Source organism: Megachile rotundata, chromosome 3 (genome assembly GCF_050947335.1).
Source record: "Megachile rotundata isolate GNS110a chromosome 3, iyMegRotu1, whole genome shotgun sequence".
Lineage (NCBI taxonomy): Eukaryota > Metazoa > Arthropoda > Insecta > Hymenoptera > Megachilidae > Megachile > Megachile rotundata.
Genome location: NC_134985.1, coordinates 17,065,358 through 17,086,131, shown reverse-complemented (window position 1 = coordinate 17,086,131; position 20,774 = coordinate 17,065,358). Strand labels below are relative to the sequence as shown.

The 20,774-nt window shown below is 37.1% G+C and overlaps 1 protein-coding gene across 1 annotated transcript in view; it reads right to left on the bottom strand.

The window, feature by feature from the left end:
- Positions 1 to 10,559: 10,559 nt before the first annotated feature.
- Positions 10,560 to 20,774, bottom strand: part of LOC100882475 (discoidin domain-containing receptor 2) — a 162,420-nt gene continuing 152,205 nt past the window's right edge. The window contains exon 9 of the mRNA XM_076530137.1: positions 10,560 to 20,295. Coding sequence (XP_076386252.1) covers positions 20,128 to 20,295 — 168 coding nt within the window. The 3' untranslated portion in view covers positions 10,560 to 20,127. The remainder of the gene's footprint in view (positions 20,296 to 20,774) is intronic.

Here is a 20,774-nt window from a genome sequence, read left to right as displayed (position 1 = left end):
AGAGTTCTTTTAGTCGATGTTTTTAATGAGATTTTTCATTGTTTTTTACGTATATTTTTTACACTATGTTTACTCCTGTAAACAGCATCACCAAAAAAAAATGTGGCATTTCGTTAAACTTTCAATATAGCAAACATGACCTTACATTTTCGGTGTCATTGTGGTAGGGAAGTATCAAATCTAAAATCTGCAGTATCTTAAAGTAGAGACTTCAAGCTTTAATTTAAAAATAAGAACATAATTTTACAATAATTTTTCATTGAGTTATCATCAGTCAAATTTGTGCAATTTTTGGCTAAAATTTTTCTATGCCATATTTCTTTTGAGCAGTGTATGTCTTCGAAGATCACCATCCTAACCTCTTCTTTCCCCTTCATCCCATAATAAATTCGAAGCCCCTCCAGTACTAACTAACCAAGTGCTCATAAACCCATAATCAGTCAGTTCAGCAGTTAGCACCTACCAAATCCTTTGAGAACAACGGTTTGAAATTCGTTCGCACGTCAACAGCGCATAAACACAGAGCAAGTCAAGAATCTCCAAACGATGATCGTCGAAGTAAAGTTGAAATGATTGATGACCCATGGAAATCGTGTTTCGAAAACACTCCACTTGTCCAGACCCACTCCTGACAAATGATACTTCCTAATCGAAACGATGCATAAAGCTCTCAATCAGCGAGTCAATTTAATTCGAGGGCCCGTAGCGAAACGAAATGGCAAACGCAGCAGACGTGCTTGAAATTGAGATTTCACATGTAAAGGGTCGGCAACAATGCTGTCGAAAGAAACGAGATAAAGAATTACCGTTTGATTGTACGGTTAATTCTTGTCGGGTCTTTTGCGCCATAACCGCAAACCGACCAACCGCTGCGAACGCAGCTGCGGGAACATCGAAACCGACTGGTCATATTCTCGGTGGCTAACTGGTAATCATGTCCCTACCAGCACCGGCGATAATGGGGGCCTTCGCTCGATTAAAAGTACTCGTCGATATTAAGACTTTCCCGTTGCTCGTTCCCGATGCCGTTCAACGCACCGTGGAAATAGGTATTCGAACGATCGCATTCTACACCTCGTAAAGAGGAGCGAGGACTGATTTTATAATTCACAAGGTTTGTAGTCCACTCGGTTATTGCAATCGGTTGCATTGGTGATCACATCAATGATATGATGTGTAATTGCCACATTTCCCAATTTCCACATTGTCCAGTTCCCACATTCCCCAATTCCCACGTTCCCCAATTCCCACATTCCCCAGTTCCCACATTCCCCAATTCCCACATTCCCCAGTTCCCACATTCCCCAATTCCCACATTCCCCAATTCCCACATTCCCCAGTTCCCACATTCCCCAATTCCCTCATTCCCCAATTCCCACATTCCCCAATTCCCACATTCCCCAATTCCCACATTCCCCAGTTCCCACATTCCCCAATTCCCTCATTCCCCAATTCCCACATTCCCCAATTCCCACATTCTCCAATTCCCACATTGTCCAATTGCCACATTCCCCAATTCCCACATTCCCCAATTCCCACATTCCCCAGTTCCCACATTCCCCAGTTCCCACATTCTCCAATTCCCACATTCCCCAATTCCCACATTCTCCAATTCCCACATTCCCCAATTCCCTCATTCCCCAATTCCCACATTCTCCAATTCCCACATTCTCCAATTCCCACATTGTCCAATTGCCACATTCCCCAATTCCCACATTCCCCAATTCCCACATTCCCCAGTTCCCACATTCCCCAGTTCCCACATTCCCCAATTCCCCAATTCCCACATTCTCCAATTCCCACATTCTCCAATTCCCACATATCCCAATTCCCAACATTGTCCAACTCCCACATTGTCCATTTGGCGGTTCGACTAGCTATGGTAGGGAGGCTAGGAAAAGTAAAGGAGAGGGAGAATGTTTCCGTCCGGTGCCTGCTAGTGGACTCATCAGTAAGGCGTTCTTGCAGGCCCTTGCCTTAGACGCGGGGATGTAAGGAAGGGATAGACAGAAACTATATATATGAATAGCAAGGCTCTTTGAGTACTAGCGAGAAAGTCTAGATCTGGATTCTATGCGTCGTCTAGTGGCGATGAGCGTGGGAGTGAAACCGCCACAGTCCAATTCTCACATTTCTCAATTTCCCACATCCCCTAATCTCAAACGCCCAAATTCTCATTTTCCCTTATTCTCAAAATAAATTCTCATATTCTCTTATTCTCAAATCCTCAACTTCTAAACTCCCAATTCCAATACTCATTAATTTCCAAATATCCAAACCCTCTAAATCTCAGAATCCCAAACATCCCAGCCTGTAAGTCACAAAGTCTCAAAATCCGTTTCCCTCTATTCCCATTATTTCCCCCAGAAAAGCTCGGTACTCCAGCAAGAGAAGATGAACGACAAGTTTGAACGAGCTGAAGAAGCTTTCGAGCGTGGAAGCATTTGCATGGGGGACACGTCGAAGAGGTTTGCTCTGGCGAACACCCTGTCAGTGACATCTAGAGCAATAGGACGAGTGGCTTCGATGAAATTGATCCGATCCGCGTTGGTCCTCTCGAGGCCACTTCGTGCCGAAGCAGTTCACCAAACCAAGTACTCGAAAACGACGGGGCTGACTGTCGAATTGGCCATCTCGAATGATGTTCGACAAGCTGAGCACAATCTTTTTTAATCGACCGATCAGTGACGATGATTCCGTGGGATCTCGTTCACGTTTCATTGTTCGCGAAGTGCCTTCATTTAAATGTGCAACCAAGTTTCGTTGCGCACTCGTTGGGACACTGTACGCGTCCGTATGGACGATTATCTAATTGATCAATTGTCTCCCCGTCGTGATAATAAGCATTCATTTGATTAAGGCCACTCGTCGGCATCGAGCCTTTTCCCTCGATTGCTCGGTTCCTGCTTTGGCTTCTTGCGCGAATCACCGCGCAGTTAGCAGATTGCCTCTTTGTAAACAACAATGGTTAGGGTGATCCTTGATACCACTCCAAGCTTCCGGGTTAATCATCAATCAACTGCAGTAATCACTATATGCAGGGATTAATTTTAGAATTAATTTTATTCATTTAGATTCACCTTCTTTTCATTAATGGCTGCCATGGAAAGGTGGCTCTACTGTTGAAGTCACATTTCAATTTTGACATTTATTTTTATTTAAAAATTTTTTAAATTGGAATTTTTAGAAAGGAGGTTATTAAGGCCATCCACTTGTATCATCTTGTCATTTAGAAAATGTTAAAATGTGGGGAAGTTTGTTATTTATAATCAATCAGATTTTTAAACAAACTTCGTGTGCAAGAATATTACATAGATTTTATCTTAAATTGCTGTATGTTAATTTTTTTGATACCATCATTATAGTCTAATGTGTACATGAATAGAAGAAGGATATGATAAAAAATAATTTTATTAATAAAAGACTCAACTCGTTTCAACTCTAGAAGTAGTAGATTTTTTGGTTTCATGAATTTGAAATGTTGTCAAGAATTTATTTTTCAGCGACACAAAGAAATCCTATGTCAAATGAGATTTTTTTTTTGAGAAATCATTAAACATTCTCCAAAGACATTTCTTCTTCTTCAGCAACAGACTTTGGTATAAATGAAGGTCCAAAAGTAGATATTTCCAGCTCGATTTTAGTCTATTTAAAAGTATAGCGTCCCCAAAGTCGTGTCGGTCCAATTATAAAGGCTGTTACGAATTTGCCGAGCGATTTCGCTACTTTCGAAAGGACTCCCGGTGTTCGCGATACGCCGTCGTCGCTGAGTAGTGGCTTCCGGTTGGCAATTAGAGGAGGGAAACAGGGGCAAAAATAATGCCGTGAAATGTGGTCGAACGTTCTAACGAACCGTTGAGAGAGACAACGGTATCGTTTCCCGCTGGAGCGAATATTTGTCTTCTAGCACGGCCATTTGACATCCGATACTCCTTGACGGTGCTGAAGAATCGCTCGAACCCTTCTTCAGGATCGTCCTCGATGTCATCCCGACACGATTCTGCGAAATATGTCACCGGCTCGCGTTCGCTAATTGCGTGAAATATTGAAACACTCTGGTGGTCGAATGACTGCGCTAATTTTTAACCTCCTTCTTTCATATTTGTTGCGGCAAACGGGGATGAAGACGTTTTATATGAGGAAAGATTTATTGCCTTTTAATTCGTTTAATTTCTAGTTTCTTTTTTGGAGAGAAATTACTGTCATTTTTATTTATTGTATTTTATTGTATTATATATTTTTATAGGGATATAATATTTTATGTATCAGAAGTTTATTTTTTTATCCTTCTAATAGTGAACAATATGGGTATTCATTAGGTCAAAGTTTGACAATTTTATTATAAATTTGATTGTGGTTTTGCACTTTTATTAGAACAATCTTTTATTCTAAACAATAATTTAAAATGCGAAGAAACTAAATAACTTGTGTTCAACAGTAAAATTTATATAAAATTGCACATATAATTAAAAATAGTACAGGAACTAACCTTTCCGAATTTTTAAGCAGATATTTCTGGAATAATTAAAAATTTAAAGTTACTATATGAAATAAGAAAAAATACGTACATGACGTTAAAGAAAGATGAATACAAAATATTATTAACAAGCGATTAAGCTTATGAACGATGTTTTTCACAACGTACAAGGAAGCCATTACTTAACATTCTCCCTACGGCTGAATATATCATTAAAATTTCGTAGTTGCAGTAAGAAAGGTTATTCGTGCATTGTTCTTCGCGTCTGTTTAGCCGACGTTGAATTTCCGCAGTAACACTGAATGGACGTTTAATTAAGTAACGAGCTCGTGTAGTTATTATTTCGCGAGCATACGAGCGGCCTCTTTGTGAGGGCTCGCGGAAGAGTTCATTTCTAATGTCGAGCACAGAAACGCCACTTAATGAAAAGGAGATTAAGGGATCGAGCGGTTCAGCCGAAGATTAATCTCTTGAAAGCTCGCGCCTTGTAATCCAACGGGTTCTCATTATTCATATTCTATATGGAAACCAAATACACGACGCCCGTAATCCGTCAATCCATTTTTCCTCTATTTTCAATGTAACGGATGAATTTTTATCGTACATGGAGGTAGTATGTAGAGCTTTAGTATAATCTACTTTGCAGTAATTATTTATGGTATAATTATTACGCTTCAGAATTTATGTTGAAAGGGTGTCTTTTCTAGGTTTTTACATTTGGAGATGTTTATGTTCTCAAAATTCTGCATTCTGACAATTTCTATAGTCACAGATTGGTACTCAAGTCTCTACACTTTCAAACACCTGCATCCCCAAATTATTATATCTGTGGATACTTACATCTTTAAATTTTTATATTGTCGAAATTCCTTTAGCCTAGTATCTACACATATGTGAGTATGTACACATACCTAATTTTGTACAACCCACGTTCCTACGTCTTCAAGTCTCTACATCCTCATACCACTACATCTTCAAATTTCTATATGGTCCAAATTCCTATATCCTAGTATCTACACATATGTGAGTATGTACACATACCTAATTCTGTACAACCCACGTTCCTACGTCTTCAAGTCTCTACATCCTCATATCACTACATCTTTACAGATACATCTTCAAATTTCTATATGGTCTAAATTCCTATATCCTATTATCTACACATATGTGAGTATGTACACATACCTAATTCTGTACAACCCACGTTCCTACGTTTTCAAGTCTCTACATTCACATATCATATTTCTTCATTCTGTCACATCACCAACCCTCTTCAATTCCCAACATCATCACACTCATCAAATCCTAATATGTCTCCAAATCATCAAATCCCAATATGTCTCTACATCCTACATCCCAATACATTTGAACTATACTACACTCCTAACTGATCGTACAATACATTTTCCACCGCCTTCTGTTTTTCTCAGCAGTTTGCAGCGGCAGACGGTCGGTTTCCTGTGACTCGGCTATTCAGCAACTTTGGAGACGAAAATCGTATTCGGCTCGTAGGTCATGCATCGAATCCCGTGATTTCGTGGTTACCACGTATTCGTGCAGCCGCGACGGCGCAGAATTCTACGGGCACGCGATTGTTAAACCCCGTGGTTGGCATCCGGTTCGTAAAGTTCCAACGTGGGCAGCGCCATGGTCGGATTTACTTGCGGCTATCGTAGTTACCTGCTAGCCCCTAGTTACTACAAAGCTCGGCTTATCGTGCCAGAAATCGTACAGATACGCTGTCGTACTTCAACGATTATGACCTGATTTCTTTTTTCTATTGGCTACGTGCTGAACACCCTGTTTGCTTTAATTGGCAGCTCGATAACACTAGGTTCTTAACATAATTTATGAATAACTTCCGGAGAGGTGAAAGCTGATTAGTTAGAGAAAAAGATTGATGGAAAAATTTTATTCTTTAAGGATTTATTTCGTGCTTTATGTGTTTGAATTTTTTATTGCTTACTTTATATTGTTGATTCATGAGGGGCTTGTTTTGATGTATGGTTTAGCTTATGGTGATTGTAAGGTTACTTTGACTCAATCAGAAAAATAAAATACGAAAGATTAAAATATAGAAACTCTTCTATATAAAATATGGACAGTTTCTTTGTAGTACTTGCGTAAGAAATAAGTGAATATAAAATATATAAAAATAAGTAAAATTTGTAGGTACATGCAAGAATATTTATAACTTTCTGCAAGGTTCACTCTTCGGGTCCATAAATAAATCAACAAGGTATTTAAAATTAACAGAATAACAAATTACTAAGATTAAGTTTAGAGTCCTCTTTAAATCCCTGAAACACACCGAAACCCATGAGACGGACACAAAAACTACCCCATGTTCCCAGCTTTCTTTCATTAACCCCTGCAAGTAACAATTACCGACACACCCGAACTTTTTTCAAGAGAAGAGAATTCACGCGAACCTATTAGACAACAGAGGCGAACACCTAATCGGGAGACAAATTAGGACGCGCGATAACAGCGTGGTGGAAGCGGAACTCGCGTGGCACAAAGGCAGTCATCGCCACCCTTGCCCTGCCTAGAATTCGACCGTAATTTCGGATGTGATGCAGCAACATTTTCAGCCCGAGATATATTTGCCGTCGCAGCGTTCGTTCGAGAGCGAACGAACGTGATGGATGGGAAACAATAATGGCACTCGTTAGAGGGTTGCGCAGGAAGCGCATTAACGGACCCACCTTTTCGTCGTTCTCAGGTAAAGGAATCAATTGTCACTGCGGGGCTATTCGTGAAATTTCCTGGATACACCCAACTGTCTTGCTGCTAATGGATACTTAACTTGCAGTTTCTTTTATCCACTCGGATATTGAATTAACACTGATCCGATCTGATTAACGCTGATTATCTCGCTATATTTAACACAGGAGTTTATTTTATTACATAGTATGTTACATCTATTAAAAGAAATTTGATGTGATAAATTTTATGTTATACTATTGTCATTGTGTAGGAGTCAATTTTATTTATTATAATTGTATAACAATTCTATTCATCATAAAATGTTTTCATCCCCTGTATGTAAACTTTAAATCATTGTAAAATTTAAACTTTTATAATTTGTCCATAGATTTATTTGTCCATGATTCTATTATACAATGTTACCTAAAATTATTTGTGAGACATCTTAGACTTATAATAGTTTTAATAATGTTTTTACGTATGTATATCATCTCCCCCTCTACAATTTAAACTCAAAAGACCTCAAAATTGTTATCATGAATCGAAGACGAATTTAACGAATTCTAAAAGTAATTAATTACAAGAATGAAAGGTTAACATCAATATTACAGATTTTAATGTATGTTCTAGTGAAATTATTTGAAGCTTATAATTAGGAGGAACATTGAATGTAATGGATGTTGGAAATGTCTGTAGGTAACGTGACAATTATTAATCACGAAAACTAAAGAACAGTAGAGTAGGGACCTAAACCACAGAACATCAGCGAGTCTGTGCACAGACGGTATAATTATCTCCGCAGCGTGTTGGGTGAAATTTGTATCCGTCTCGGATAACGAATTAAAGAACGAAAGAAAGGGGGGTTGAAACAAAGAGGGCGCAGAGAGAGAGGAGGCGGTTGCCGTGGCTTAAGGAAAGCAACGAGCACTAATAACCGCGGGAATTAATTAACAGCGGGCCCGGGCAAAGGAGCAAGCGTAATTTCGAGCGAATACGTTCCGCAGGATGGAAGAACGTGTTTTAAACACGTCTTCAGCGCGTCTAGGATTTAAGACCATCCTGTGTGGCCAGCTAGTTCTAAATGCGAATCCGGTGAAAAGAAGCTCGGTTGAAAAATAAGAAAACAAGGAAAATAACGGTGTTTCGAAACGGGAAAGAGGAGAACGTATCCGACTCGTCTTTGCATCGCGATGAAAGGAAATACTTGAATGAAGAAGAGACGAGGAGTAAAAGAGGAGCAAGAAACAGAGGGGAACGATAGGGCGTAAAGCAGCGTGTCGAGGGCAAATTAAAGAGGAACTCGCGAGAAAGAAACGAACAGGACGCGGATCGAGGAAGCGCGATCTTGTCGAGCAGTCATTAAAAACCTGGTACCCGTCGTTCTGCCCATTAGAATGACAAATGGCGTCGTTGACAGTGCCAAATTAGCGCGATGAAAGGACGACAGCCACCGTGGAAAACCCTCGTGACACGAGACCGCTGCATCACTCTGTTTCTACTATCTCTCAAGATGTGTTCACGACATTAACTTACAGATTTACTTTCTTATTCTTACTTTGAGATGTTCTCACGTTTTTAGGTCTTTCGTCTTTGAAACTTAGAAATTTTTGAAAAGAAACATTCGAGTTTTTGAATTTTAAGGTTATGACACTGACCGCCATGTTATGTATCGTTGTTGTAAATTTAGTTAAATTATTTATAAAAATAAATGAGCTACTGTTGAAATAAATATGCACTAACAGAGTAAAAGATGGAATTGATTACCCTCGTTCTTAATAATTTGTATTATAGTCTGATCACGAACGTCAGCCTTCACTACGGCGATCAACATATCAAGAAATTTAGAAATTACCAAATTCACACACAAGTCTATAAAATTAAAAAATGTATACATCTAAAAATATTAAAATTAGCAAACTTGTACGTGCAGTACGAAAGAACCTTTTCCTACATTGGTAATTTCGAGAGTTGTTCATTTCCATCACTACATCTCTCATAATATAACTATCACATTCTTCACTGCCACAAATGAACCCTCAGAAATATTTCTGTTAAAAAAAATTAAAAATATACTGCCACTAAAGAAAAGTATACCGTCATTAAAGAATATAATCCTTAAATAAATAATAATTTTTAGAATAATTAAAAAACCGTGAAGAATATTATGGAGTTTACAAATTATCACGTAAAATGTGGGATAAAAATGGTGTTCTAGTAATTTCTCGAGTATAAGAAGGATTAAAATTATTTTCTTAGGACAATCAATATCGAACTTGGCAATAATCAAAGGGTTGGTGGTCGCTTTCAACGTGCATCCATTCATTAAGGTTAAGCAGCATTTACGGAAGCTCCATCAATTCTGCATCGAGCCAACTGATAGCCGGATTATCGTAGTATTACCTGGTAATTAGCTTCCAATGAATCTGTGCTCGATTGACGACATTCCTCGCTCGATTTGTCGTCCAATATCGCCGCCTCGTTCAAATCTCTGTGTCAAATCGCATCCTGCGAATTAGCTCGGCTTTATTTGCTTTCTGCAGTGACTCGATGATTTCTGTATTTCCGAATTTTTTAATTTTTAAATTCAGGTTTGTAGACTTTGGATATTTTAAAGTTGAAATTTTGTGAATTTATAGATTTGAAAATTGGTGGATTTAGAACTTTAAGTTTAAAATTTGTAATTTTATCGGTTTCAAATTTTTATTTTTTTTCAGTTAAAAATTGGTAATTTTTTGAAGTTTGAAATTTGTAGTTTTATCAGTTTAAAATTTGTAATCTTTTTAATCTTAAAATTTTTAACTTTATCAATTTAAAATTTATCATTTTATGAATTTAAAGTTTGTAACTTCTTAAGTTTAAAATTTGTAATATTATAAATTAAAAATTGGTAACTTTACAAGTTAAAAATTTGTAACATTATGGTTTGCAATATAAATTAACAAGCATTCCAGTTTCTGCAGCCCCAAATCTACAAACGTAAGAATTAGTTTCAATCGCGGCTAATACGATCCTCGAACCGCAACAAACTCGTTAAACTTTCCTCCCCAGGAAACAGCACCGGCAGTGTTTTATAGCGGAAAAGATCGTTAAAAGTTGCGTGAAGGCACACGAAACCGTATCGATTCTTTCAACGCGTTTGACGCGAGTTGACGTTCCTTCGGTAAACAATAATCCCGAAATATCTGTGATAAAATATTTGCAGAAACGTACCGTCCTTTTTCCGTTTCCATTGTCTGTCGTCCCCTCCAGGCATCGAGCTAGTAAAACTGTCGAATTACATCACGATAATGGCGAAACGCAAGGAAAAGGGAGGATCAGGGAATCAGGGATAAAATGAATCGTCACGGGGTCCTTCGGATATTTATAGACTCGATTTCGCTTCGCTAAAAGTTTTATTTCGTCCACCCAGGACAGATAGTCTGGTCTGCGTTCGTGTACGTATGGAAAAGTGTTCTGTACGCGTATGTGTGTATCTCTGTATGTGTTCGTTCGCGTGTGTGCACGTAACACCTCGTAGTCACCCCTACGTCGCAATTGGTACAATATAATATGTATAGTTTTTATTTTCGTCTATTCTCGTTAGCATACAAAAGGATACAGGCACACAAATATCAAATATGCATCCGTTACTCGTTATGCTATTGATCGATATAATTACACTCACAGTGGTATCATTTATTTTATTTCGATTGCTCTCACTCACGCGTTCTCTCGTGCTCTGTACGTTTGTCTTCCATTCGCTCGCGCACGCTCGCCTTAATTTTCTTACGCTGTATGATACAGTTATATACAAAAATGGTCGCTTCCCGTGCACGGGCTTATTTATAATACGTTTACACATATATATGTATAAATTACAATCGCTATATACATTGAGAGATAATGCGGCGCGTTTAATAGTTTCAGGGTGGCGAGAACGTCCTAAGCTGCCATTATCCTTGCTAAACCTATGATATAAACCGTTGTCGTTGTTTTCCGTCCTCGTGACTGCTCGTCGCGTTCTCGTTAACTGTTTGCGTGCAGCTGCAGCTGCATGTAATCACCATCGCACGATCGATATCGGTGCACGAATTGCTTCTGATCGATGCGACAACTTCGCACTATGCTTCACATACCTTTTTTATTCACCTGCTTCTACGTTAAGGTTCAATACTCGATGTAATACATTTAGCTTTTCAATCACTTTCTACATAATTTTAATTCATGATTATTATGTATATTATGATTGTTATGTATATGTATACATATATTTATGTATACATACATGTATGCATTGTTACATAGGTACAGATTTGTTATACAAATTTTTACAATTCTTATAATAATTTGAAAATTGTGCTTCAATTTTATATGTGACCTGTGAAATTAATTTTTAGGACAGAGAATGATAGAAGCTTCAAATAGAGTATAAAATAATGATATGTATAATCTGAAAGTATATTAATATACTTCATTATTGTGTCAAGTGGAAGTCACATGTAATAGTCAAATTTTTAATCAAGTTCTGATAGGAGGTAAGTGATGGGCAGGTTAAGGGTTGGTTAACAAGTTTATAGACAGCCTATTGGAGATTTATGAAAATTTCAAATTTGAATGTACCACTATTAAACTTTCAAATTTACAAATTTACAAATTTACAGATTTGCAAAATGCTCAAATGCAAATTATCTCAAATTGTTAAATTTAAAAGCTTGATAACAAAGGGTGAAAATAAAGAGTAATACAAGTTCTCCCGAGTATCTCAACGTATCTCTTCAACAACCTCGTTCACCAGGTACTTTTCAAAACCCGCCTCTAATTCCCTCCAAGCACCCCAGATCGTAGCAAAGGTCGAGTGATCAAATGTTCCACAAGCAACATTAGTTTCTTGTACAGCTTCCTTCGATATTCAAATCCAGCGATTACCATGTCCCGGCGACTGCTGTTTCCTGGCGCGTCCTTTATGAGCCCGTAATTTTTTATTCCGCCGCGACGTCGAGCGTCGTCGATGCGGAGATACGCGAACACGGTTGGCTGATATCGTGGAGATACGACACGATCGGTTCTGCATCGGCACAGAGAAGACACGCGCCGAAGAGAGAGGCGACCGAGGAAGCTCGCTTGTATAAATCACTCGTTGCAACCCTTTTTCAATCCGACATGAGAAATGCGGGAAGAAAGTTGAGGGGTACATCCAGGAAAACTGGCCCATCTTTTATTCGGCGACGAAGAAGAGACTCCTGAGGGAGAGGTTTTAGAGAAAGAGGGATAAATGGAGGCTGTTTGATCGACTCACCCTTGGAACATTATGTATCTTGAACAGGAGACGCATTCATTGTTTTTTGGGGGGTTTCTTTATTTTCTGAAGTATTCAATTTTTTTAATATCCTAAGATATATTTTCATGCATTTAATTTCAAATGAATGCAGTTTTGAATTTATTCAATTTGAAATATAATTTAAATTCTGTTCTTTGCATCCCTCTAGGGATGAAACTGTTTAACCTATTATAAATTACGTAACCTAACTTAAAAATTACAAGATTGTCTTTACTTTAATTTCCAATTAGTTTAAAGTATTTAAGCTATAACCCTTGTATATTTACAGTTAATTGCAGTTTACTGTTATAGCTATAAATAAAGAAGAATAAATAAGAAATAATACAATATAAAGGAGGAAAGATGCAAAGGGAGCATGTATAAATTTTAAAATGTGATACTTCTATCTAAATTGAAAAATTTGATATTTGTACATTCCTAAAAATGTGCAACTTCGATATCATTAGCGAATTAGAGAAGGAAGAATCTTTGATACGTTTACACGTCAAGATGGCGACCTGTGCCACTGGTATCACAGTGCCATCACAAACCTCGAATTATTTTTTAAAAAAGTAAGAAGAAGAGAAAAGTGAAAGAAGCGTAAAATTTAAAGAGCGTAGAATAAGCAGGGTCGTGTAGCAGGGATTTAGAGCGGTCGTGCGATATCGCGAGGATCTCGTTGCACACTCGGCACCGTTGTCATTGACATGTCGGCAGCATGCAGCTACACTGCACAAAGGAACCATAAAGTATCCAAAGAAGTACGCCGCGAGCAGCCACACGAAAGTGCCGTCCTTCGTCATCTTTTATCTACCTTCCAAGAGGATCCTTAACGATCTTCTCTTATTTTTTATTATCTAAAGTCCTCGATTCTCTCACACCCCTGCTTGGTTATTGATTTAATTCTTCCTTAACGTATAGTCTGCGCGTGAACGTCGTCCCCTTGCCGCTTTCTGCACGCTTAAGATAAATTGACGATTATTGCCAGGAGCGGACTGCTAGGTACTGGAAGTGCAGGAAGTTGAAGGTACTTAATGCTCGGTGCCGGGGTTATTGCAGAAGTTCGGTGAAAAATAGCAGCTCACGCGATAAAGATCTCTCTGTCGGTTCGCGCTACCTTGTCACGCGGAAGCGCGAAACTTGAACGCGAGAGTATCGACGCGCGATACCAAACTCGTCAGAGCGGGAAGAACCTTCCCTTATCAGTCCGCCCGCTGAATTATTAACGATAACGCGAATCGATTGTACAGTCGAAAGCAATGTAGGCTTCTATGGCTGGGAACTTATATTCGCTTTTGGAAGATTAAATTGTATTAGTTAGGAATTTCGGGATTTGGATGTTTGCGAGTAATTCTCGTTCTAGCCTTAAATTCTCAAATTCATAAATTTCTTACCAAATTCCTCAAATTCTCCAAATTCCCAAATTTCCAAATTCACCAAATTGCCTAAATTCTCTAAATTTCCCAAATTTCCCAAATTCTCCAATTTTCCAAATTCTCTAAATTTCCCAAATTCTCTAAATTTCCCAAATTCTCCAAATATCCCAAATTCCCCAAATTCTCCAAATTTTCCAAATTCTCTAAATTTCCCAAATTCTCTAAATTTCCCAAATTCTCCAAATTTCTCAAATTCCTCAAATTTCTCAAATTCCCCAAATATCCCAAATTCCCTAAATTTTCCAAATTCTCTAAATTTCCCAAATTCTCCAAATTTCTCAAATTCCCAAATATCCCAAATTCCCCAAATTCTCCAAATTCCCCAATTTCCCCAAAATCCCAAAATTCTCCAAATTTTCTAAATCCCCAAAATTTCCTAAATTCTCCAATCTCTCCAAATTCCCAAAATTCCCAAATTTCCAAACTCATATGCCAAATATACCAAAAAGCGAACGAGTACTTTTTCCCTATTATTAAATTCCCAGTATTAAAAAGCCTACGATGCCGATTATTGTACGTGATATTCCTCTCGCGATTTTCCTCTTCGCCTACCGTCCTCGATAGAAAAGGGGAGCAGAAAAAAAAGAAAACGACGATCATTATTGCGACAAAGTTATTTGCTCAGTGCCCTCCCCAACTTAAGGCGCTTGAAAGGTGTGTTTCTGTGTGTATGTATAATTAGTGCATATGTGTGTGTGTGTACGTGTAGTCACGAGGTCCCTAACGGTTATATTTACACTCGAAGCACTCGAAGCTGTCACTCTTACGATTTACTTTAACATCCTACGCTGGCGACGATATCGACGATTAAACACTAAATATACATAGGTAAGTTCCGATCGTTGTAGACGCTACGCGTGTTTCCCTCTTTGTTTCGTGGAACGAGAACTGTTGTTTCGCGTCACGTTACTTTTCTTTAAATCTCTTCCATAAATTATTTATTACAATTTGCACAGAAATTTTCTGGAGGGTTATAGGACTCTATTCTGCAAAAATAAAGTTTGTGTGAATTTTTAAAAGTGCGATTAAATTATGTGTTGTAAAAATTGGGGTGTGGACAACTTGTATTAGTCGGCCATCTTGTATTAGAAATTTTAAGAAAATTCTTAATAAATTTGTTCAAATTGGTACCACAAATTTTATTACTTATGTACATAATATAATAGTGTCACCAATATTGTATTAGATCTTTTATATATTCAAAGTGAACTGATTCCAAGTTGTTAAATATATTTTACAAAATTTACAATATTCAAGAACGAAATGAAAATATGTGGTATTCTCGAAGTGTCAATAAATTGTGTCAGAGGTTTTATATTCTGAAGTATTTAATTCAAGAGGATTTAATAAAAAAGAAATTGAAAGAAAAGTCGTCGACGCGAAGCACCCGCGATTGCCAACCCTTCGATTCCCGTTCGATTTTATTAGTATTAGTTTCCTTAATATATCACAATGTGGTCGGTTTTCTTTTCCGTACACGTGCTATTTATTAAACCATACTCTTCGCGTCCTTTCCTTTTACGTACACATGTATTTAGTTATTGTTGTCTCATCCCTGTATTGTCGATTCCTTACGTCAGTTAATCCCTCGATTTTCCTCGTTGCATGAAGGCGATGTCGGTAGTAATAGAGAAATAAAGTCGGGCTTATACAATATATTTATATTTATATGTATATCGTTAATATACGTTTAAAAATCGCCGTCGCACAATAATACGCATTACCTTTGTGTATATATATATATATCTATTTATATATATATTTGTTCTTCCTTCATATACTGTATATATACATCGCATACATACGCGCGTGCGCGTGTGTGACTGTTTACATGTGTGTTTTCTTTTATGTGTCGCAGTAAAAATATTTGTTTAATAAATGCATGTACTTATTAATCTCACAATCAAATTTCGATTTTTAATAGAAGCATACATTTCTGAGTTGAGGCTGTGTTTATATTTCATATTCGTTCATTTTATTTCGCTATTCGATAAATGACACACAAAGTTCAACCCTTTGTTGCATGATTTTTGTCAACACACTAATAAATGTGTCTAATAAAAAAAATGATGGGAAAGAAATTTATTTATGGAAGAGACGTGTGATATAAAACAAGACAGAATTATGAAGGGCAAAAAATATTATTTCTCGTGAATAAACTTTTGGAAAATAACTTAAGAGAGATCTGACATTTAAGGATGACTTATGACTTCTTAATAAAGTAAAATACATCATACTTAATAAAGTAGAAGAATGTCACATTATATATAACCTAAAATGTCATATCTACCTAACCTCAAAATAGAAAGCAACGAAGGGTTAACCTCAATTTTTAAACCCACGAGAAAAATTAAAATAGATCAATGACGTCCTTCCTCTAATACGTCAGAAATGTATGCTCAAAGAATTTTCTGAAAAAATCCTAATTTACCAAAGAAATATTTACTGCAACACGTGTATAAATTAATTTCATTAAAGGTCGCCATAATACTGCGATAATAAATTAATACGAATGCATGAGAGCACGCGCGCACGCGCCTCCACACGAAACACATCCGAGATACTCAATTATTTATTTGACGTCAGTCTTGTGTGAGGCGGGATCGAAGCTCGCTAGCGTTCTCCTTTTTCCCACAAATCTTCCGTCCCCTATAGTTTCTTTCTTTACCCCCGACTCGTTCGATACCATCGCGTCGATCTTCTTGCTCGTTCGTTCCCCTTATATTTTCCTTTTTTTCTCCGCTTCCAGCCACAACGGATAACTGACGTTCGCTTAATCACGCGACCAACTCGAGAATCGAGCACCGATTATACTTGAGCCCGGCAATTAACGGCGATTAATTATCGGACGTGTGTCGATTCGACGCGACCGAAAGTATCTTATTCTACTGCTCCGCCATTTTGGTACTCGACAAATCGATAACGCGCCTCGGTAAAAATATCACATAACAAATTCTTTTACATGCGTACATAGTTGAACATGAGTAATTGAATAAAATTTCTGCATATGAAAAATATGATCAAACTTATATTCATTTGCAAAATTGAATTAAATTTCTGTATATGAAAAATATGATCAAACTTATATTCATTTGCAAAATTGAATTAAATTTCTGTGTATGTAAAATCAAATGAAATTTGTACTCATGTAAAATTGAATGAAATTACTGTATATCTAAAATCAAATGAAATTTGTACTCATGTAAAATTGAATTAAATTTTTCTGTATGTAAAATTGAATTCAATTTCCCTGTATGTAAAATCAAATCAAATTTATATTCATGCTAAATTGAATTAAATTTATGTATCCATAAAATCAACTCAATCTTTGAAATCATTAGCATATCAAATTTTTATGTATGAAAAATTCAGACATATTTTATGCATGAAAAATTAAATTAAATTTGTGTGCATAGACGATAATTTTATATGAATATACAGGACTTAAAAATGCTTTTATATGCATATAAAATTATAAGATATTTCTGTACATAAATTAAAAACGCGTTGAAATGTATATACAAAATTAAAATATGCCTTCATATGTACACATAAAAATTAAAAAATGCTGTAGATAAATATAAAGCATACTAGTTGTAGACACATAAATATAAAAATTGCTTTATGTATGCGGATACATAAATATGAAAAATATTATATATTTCATTAAAACTAAAAACTGTCCAGAACCTAAAATTTTAAATTCTAAATAATACCAAAAATTGATTCAATAAATACATACACCTCTTGTATTTCTAATATTTTTCTAAAAAACAGTTTATGTATAAATCTCGATAGTTTTGAGGTTACGTATCAGTTTGAGATATCCAAGATGGCGTCAAAGAACAGATCTTCACCGTCATTCATCTCGAAATCGATAACGAGCTCGATCCGGTTGCACATGCGCGGCGAAACGGTGAAACTCCTTCTGGAAATCCGCTCGTGCTTTTCCTCCTTGTTGTTGTGTTTTTCCGCGCGGAAACGCGACACCGCGAATTACAATTCTTTCGTCGAACTCCGCTTTAACGAACGTTGCGCTCGCGGATTACACGCGCGGTTACGCGGCGCGGAATTAATGCGGCAGTGAGCGGGAAAACGGCCGCGGAACTCGAGCTTTGGGTGAACCTTGTCAACGAAAAAATGCGACTCTGGTTTTCTAGTTCAAACGACACTTTTCAACCGTGTAACTCGTTCGGAGGTTGAATTTTAAGAGACGGGGTTAAAATCATTTTTTTGTGCATTTCGACCTGGGTGCACTGGATAAATTGAAGGTTTACGAAACCCTTGATTTCGCTGGAAAAAAAGTGGTTTAGAATAAATTTTTGATAGAGTGTTATTTGTGAAATTCTTCGAATATGTTCCTCGATTAGACAAGTATAAATAAGTTTCTGAATTTATGTGAAATATAATGATTTTTGTTCTTAGGACAGTTGTGAAGAAACTTTACATGTATTAAAAAAAAATAGTTTTGTTACAAATGCATACAAAACCATATGGCTAAAAATTGATCCTCAATCTTTTGAAAAAATTTTTAATAATAATATTTAATAACTGTAATTACTATAAAATCAATATGAGACCCATCAAGAAATAAATATAGACGAATATAAATATAAATAAAGTCATGTTGAATTCCGCCAAAGAGAACAGAATTGACTACAGAAAAATTCAACACAAAAATTATCTACAACTATTAACCTTCCTGTATACAAAATAATTTCAAACTCTCCCATAATAATATCGGTTAATTTGAAAACGTTTCAACCCCCATTAGAATCTTGTACAACGTGCTTGGTTCATGGTCGTGCACCTGTACTCGCTAAAACTAACAGCAAAATAGAAATCGCAAAGACTCGTGGAACGGCCATTTTGGGAACTCGAGCTCCGCGTAGCGAGCGTTTCGAGATCTCCGGAAGAGTCACTCGTGCGCAATAACGCTGTCACTAAACTGATATGCCAATTGTAGTTACAACTCCGGTTATACGGTTCATTTTACCCGCCAGGAAGCGGGTCTATTTAACGCGACACTCGAGATACACTCGAATACAGTGTAGGCTTCCTTTGGATAAGGGCTACTTTAAGGTACTTGGTTTTGGGGGTGAAATGCGTAAACTTGAAATTTTTGTATTTTCATATTGCTGGATTTAGTTTTTGAGATTGTAGATTCTTGAATTTGTGGATTTTTAGATTTAAAAATTTTGAGATAGATTTTTTGAAGCTGGGAATTTTTGTATTTTAGTTTTTGAGTGTTTGAATTTTTCTGGATTTTCAAGATCCAGAATTTATCATAATTCTGAATTTTCAAATTATAAAATTCTATAGACTCAAAATTTTGAAGTTTTCAAATTTCTCAAATTTCCAAATTCTTAAACCTGAAATTTGTCAAGCCCCCAAATTCTTAAATTCTTAAATTTCTAAATTTACAAGATTTTTAAGTTTCCAAATTACCTTCCCCAATTTTCAAGGTCCCAAATCTCTAATTTCTCAAACTCTCCAAATTTCCCAAATTCCAGAAATTCCTCAAATTCCCTAAATTTCCATATCTCAAACTTTCCACTCCCCAAAATCCCCAAATCTCAAAGTTCTTAAACCTTGAAGTCCCCAAATCTCGAACTATCAACCCCTAAAAGAACAATCAATCCCCCAAATTTCTAATCTAAAAATTTCTCCCCGAAAATCCTCTCCTTATATCGCCGTTTTCCTTACGGAAGCCCACGGTGCTTACTCTACTGTACGCTTCGAAAGTGCGCCAATGGCAGTGTTCGAGAAAGATATCGACGAGATCGACCTTGCCGAAGCTGTGCTCGGTCTAATTGGACTTTCGAAAATTGAACAGGAAAGAACAACGCGCCGATAGGGAAAAATTTTCGAGCCTCGTTGCAGTCGATTCGATCTCTCGTGTCATTTTCTCCTCCTCTTCGTCCTCTTCTGCTTCGTTTCGACGCTAACGGCGCTCGAGTATTTCGCTGTGCCTTCAGCATCCATCGTCGAACGATTTTCACGGTGAACCGCGCATCGATCGTTTAAAAAATGAGAAGGAATTTCGCGAAGAGAGAAAACGATCGGTGGAAACGCGACGTAGAGAAAAAGCGAGATGATTTATGAGAGACACATGGATGCTGAAGGGTTGGATCAACCGTTTGATCTGTGTTTGATGCACGAAATTCGTACCTTCGATTCAGCGTGGTTTCTGCAGGACACACCGATCCTTACGCGTATCTGTGCAAGGAGTGCTCGCGGCGCTTGCTTCCTCTGCGCTCGCGCTCGCAAACGGGCTCCGGGCTCGGCGGGTTCGAGTACGTCAGGTTACTGGAGCCTCGGGGGGGTGGCGCGCTCATCGGGGGAGGGGGCGGCGGGAAAAAACTCTGCAAACATGCCTGCAACATCAAACATCAAAATTAAGTATGAAGATTAAGACATTTTTACACTTGACTGCCATGTTGGAGCAACTCAAAATTTTATTAGATAGAATTTTTACTAAATATTTTCATATTTTGCTATTTTTGTGATGTGGCAGTCAAAGTACAAAGATAAACACAGTTTTTACACTTGCCTGCCATGTTGGAGCAACTTAAAATTTTATTAGATAGAATTTTTACTAAATATTTTCATACTTTGCTATTTTTGTAATATGGCAGTCAAAGTGCAAAGATAAACACATTTTTACACCTGACTGCCATGTTGAAGCAACTCAAAATTTTGTTAGATAGTATTTTTACTAAATATTTTTATATTTTGCTATTTTTGTAATATGACAGTCAAAGTACAAAGATAAACACATTTTTACACTTGACTGCCATGTTGGAGCAACTCAAAATTTTATTAGATAGTGTTTTTATTAAATATTTTCATATTT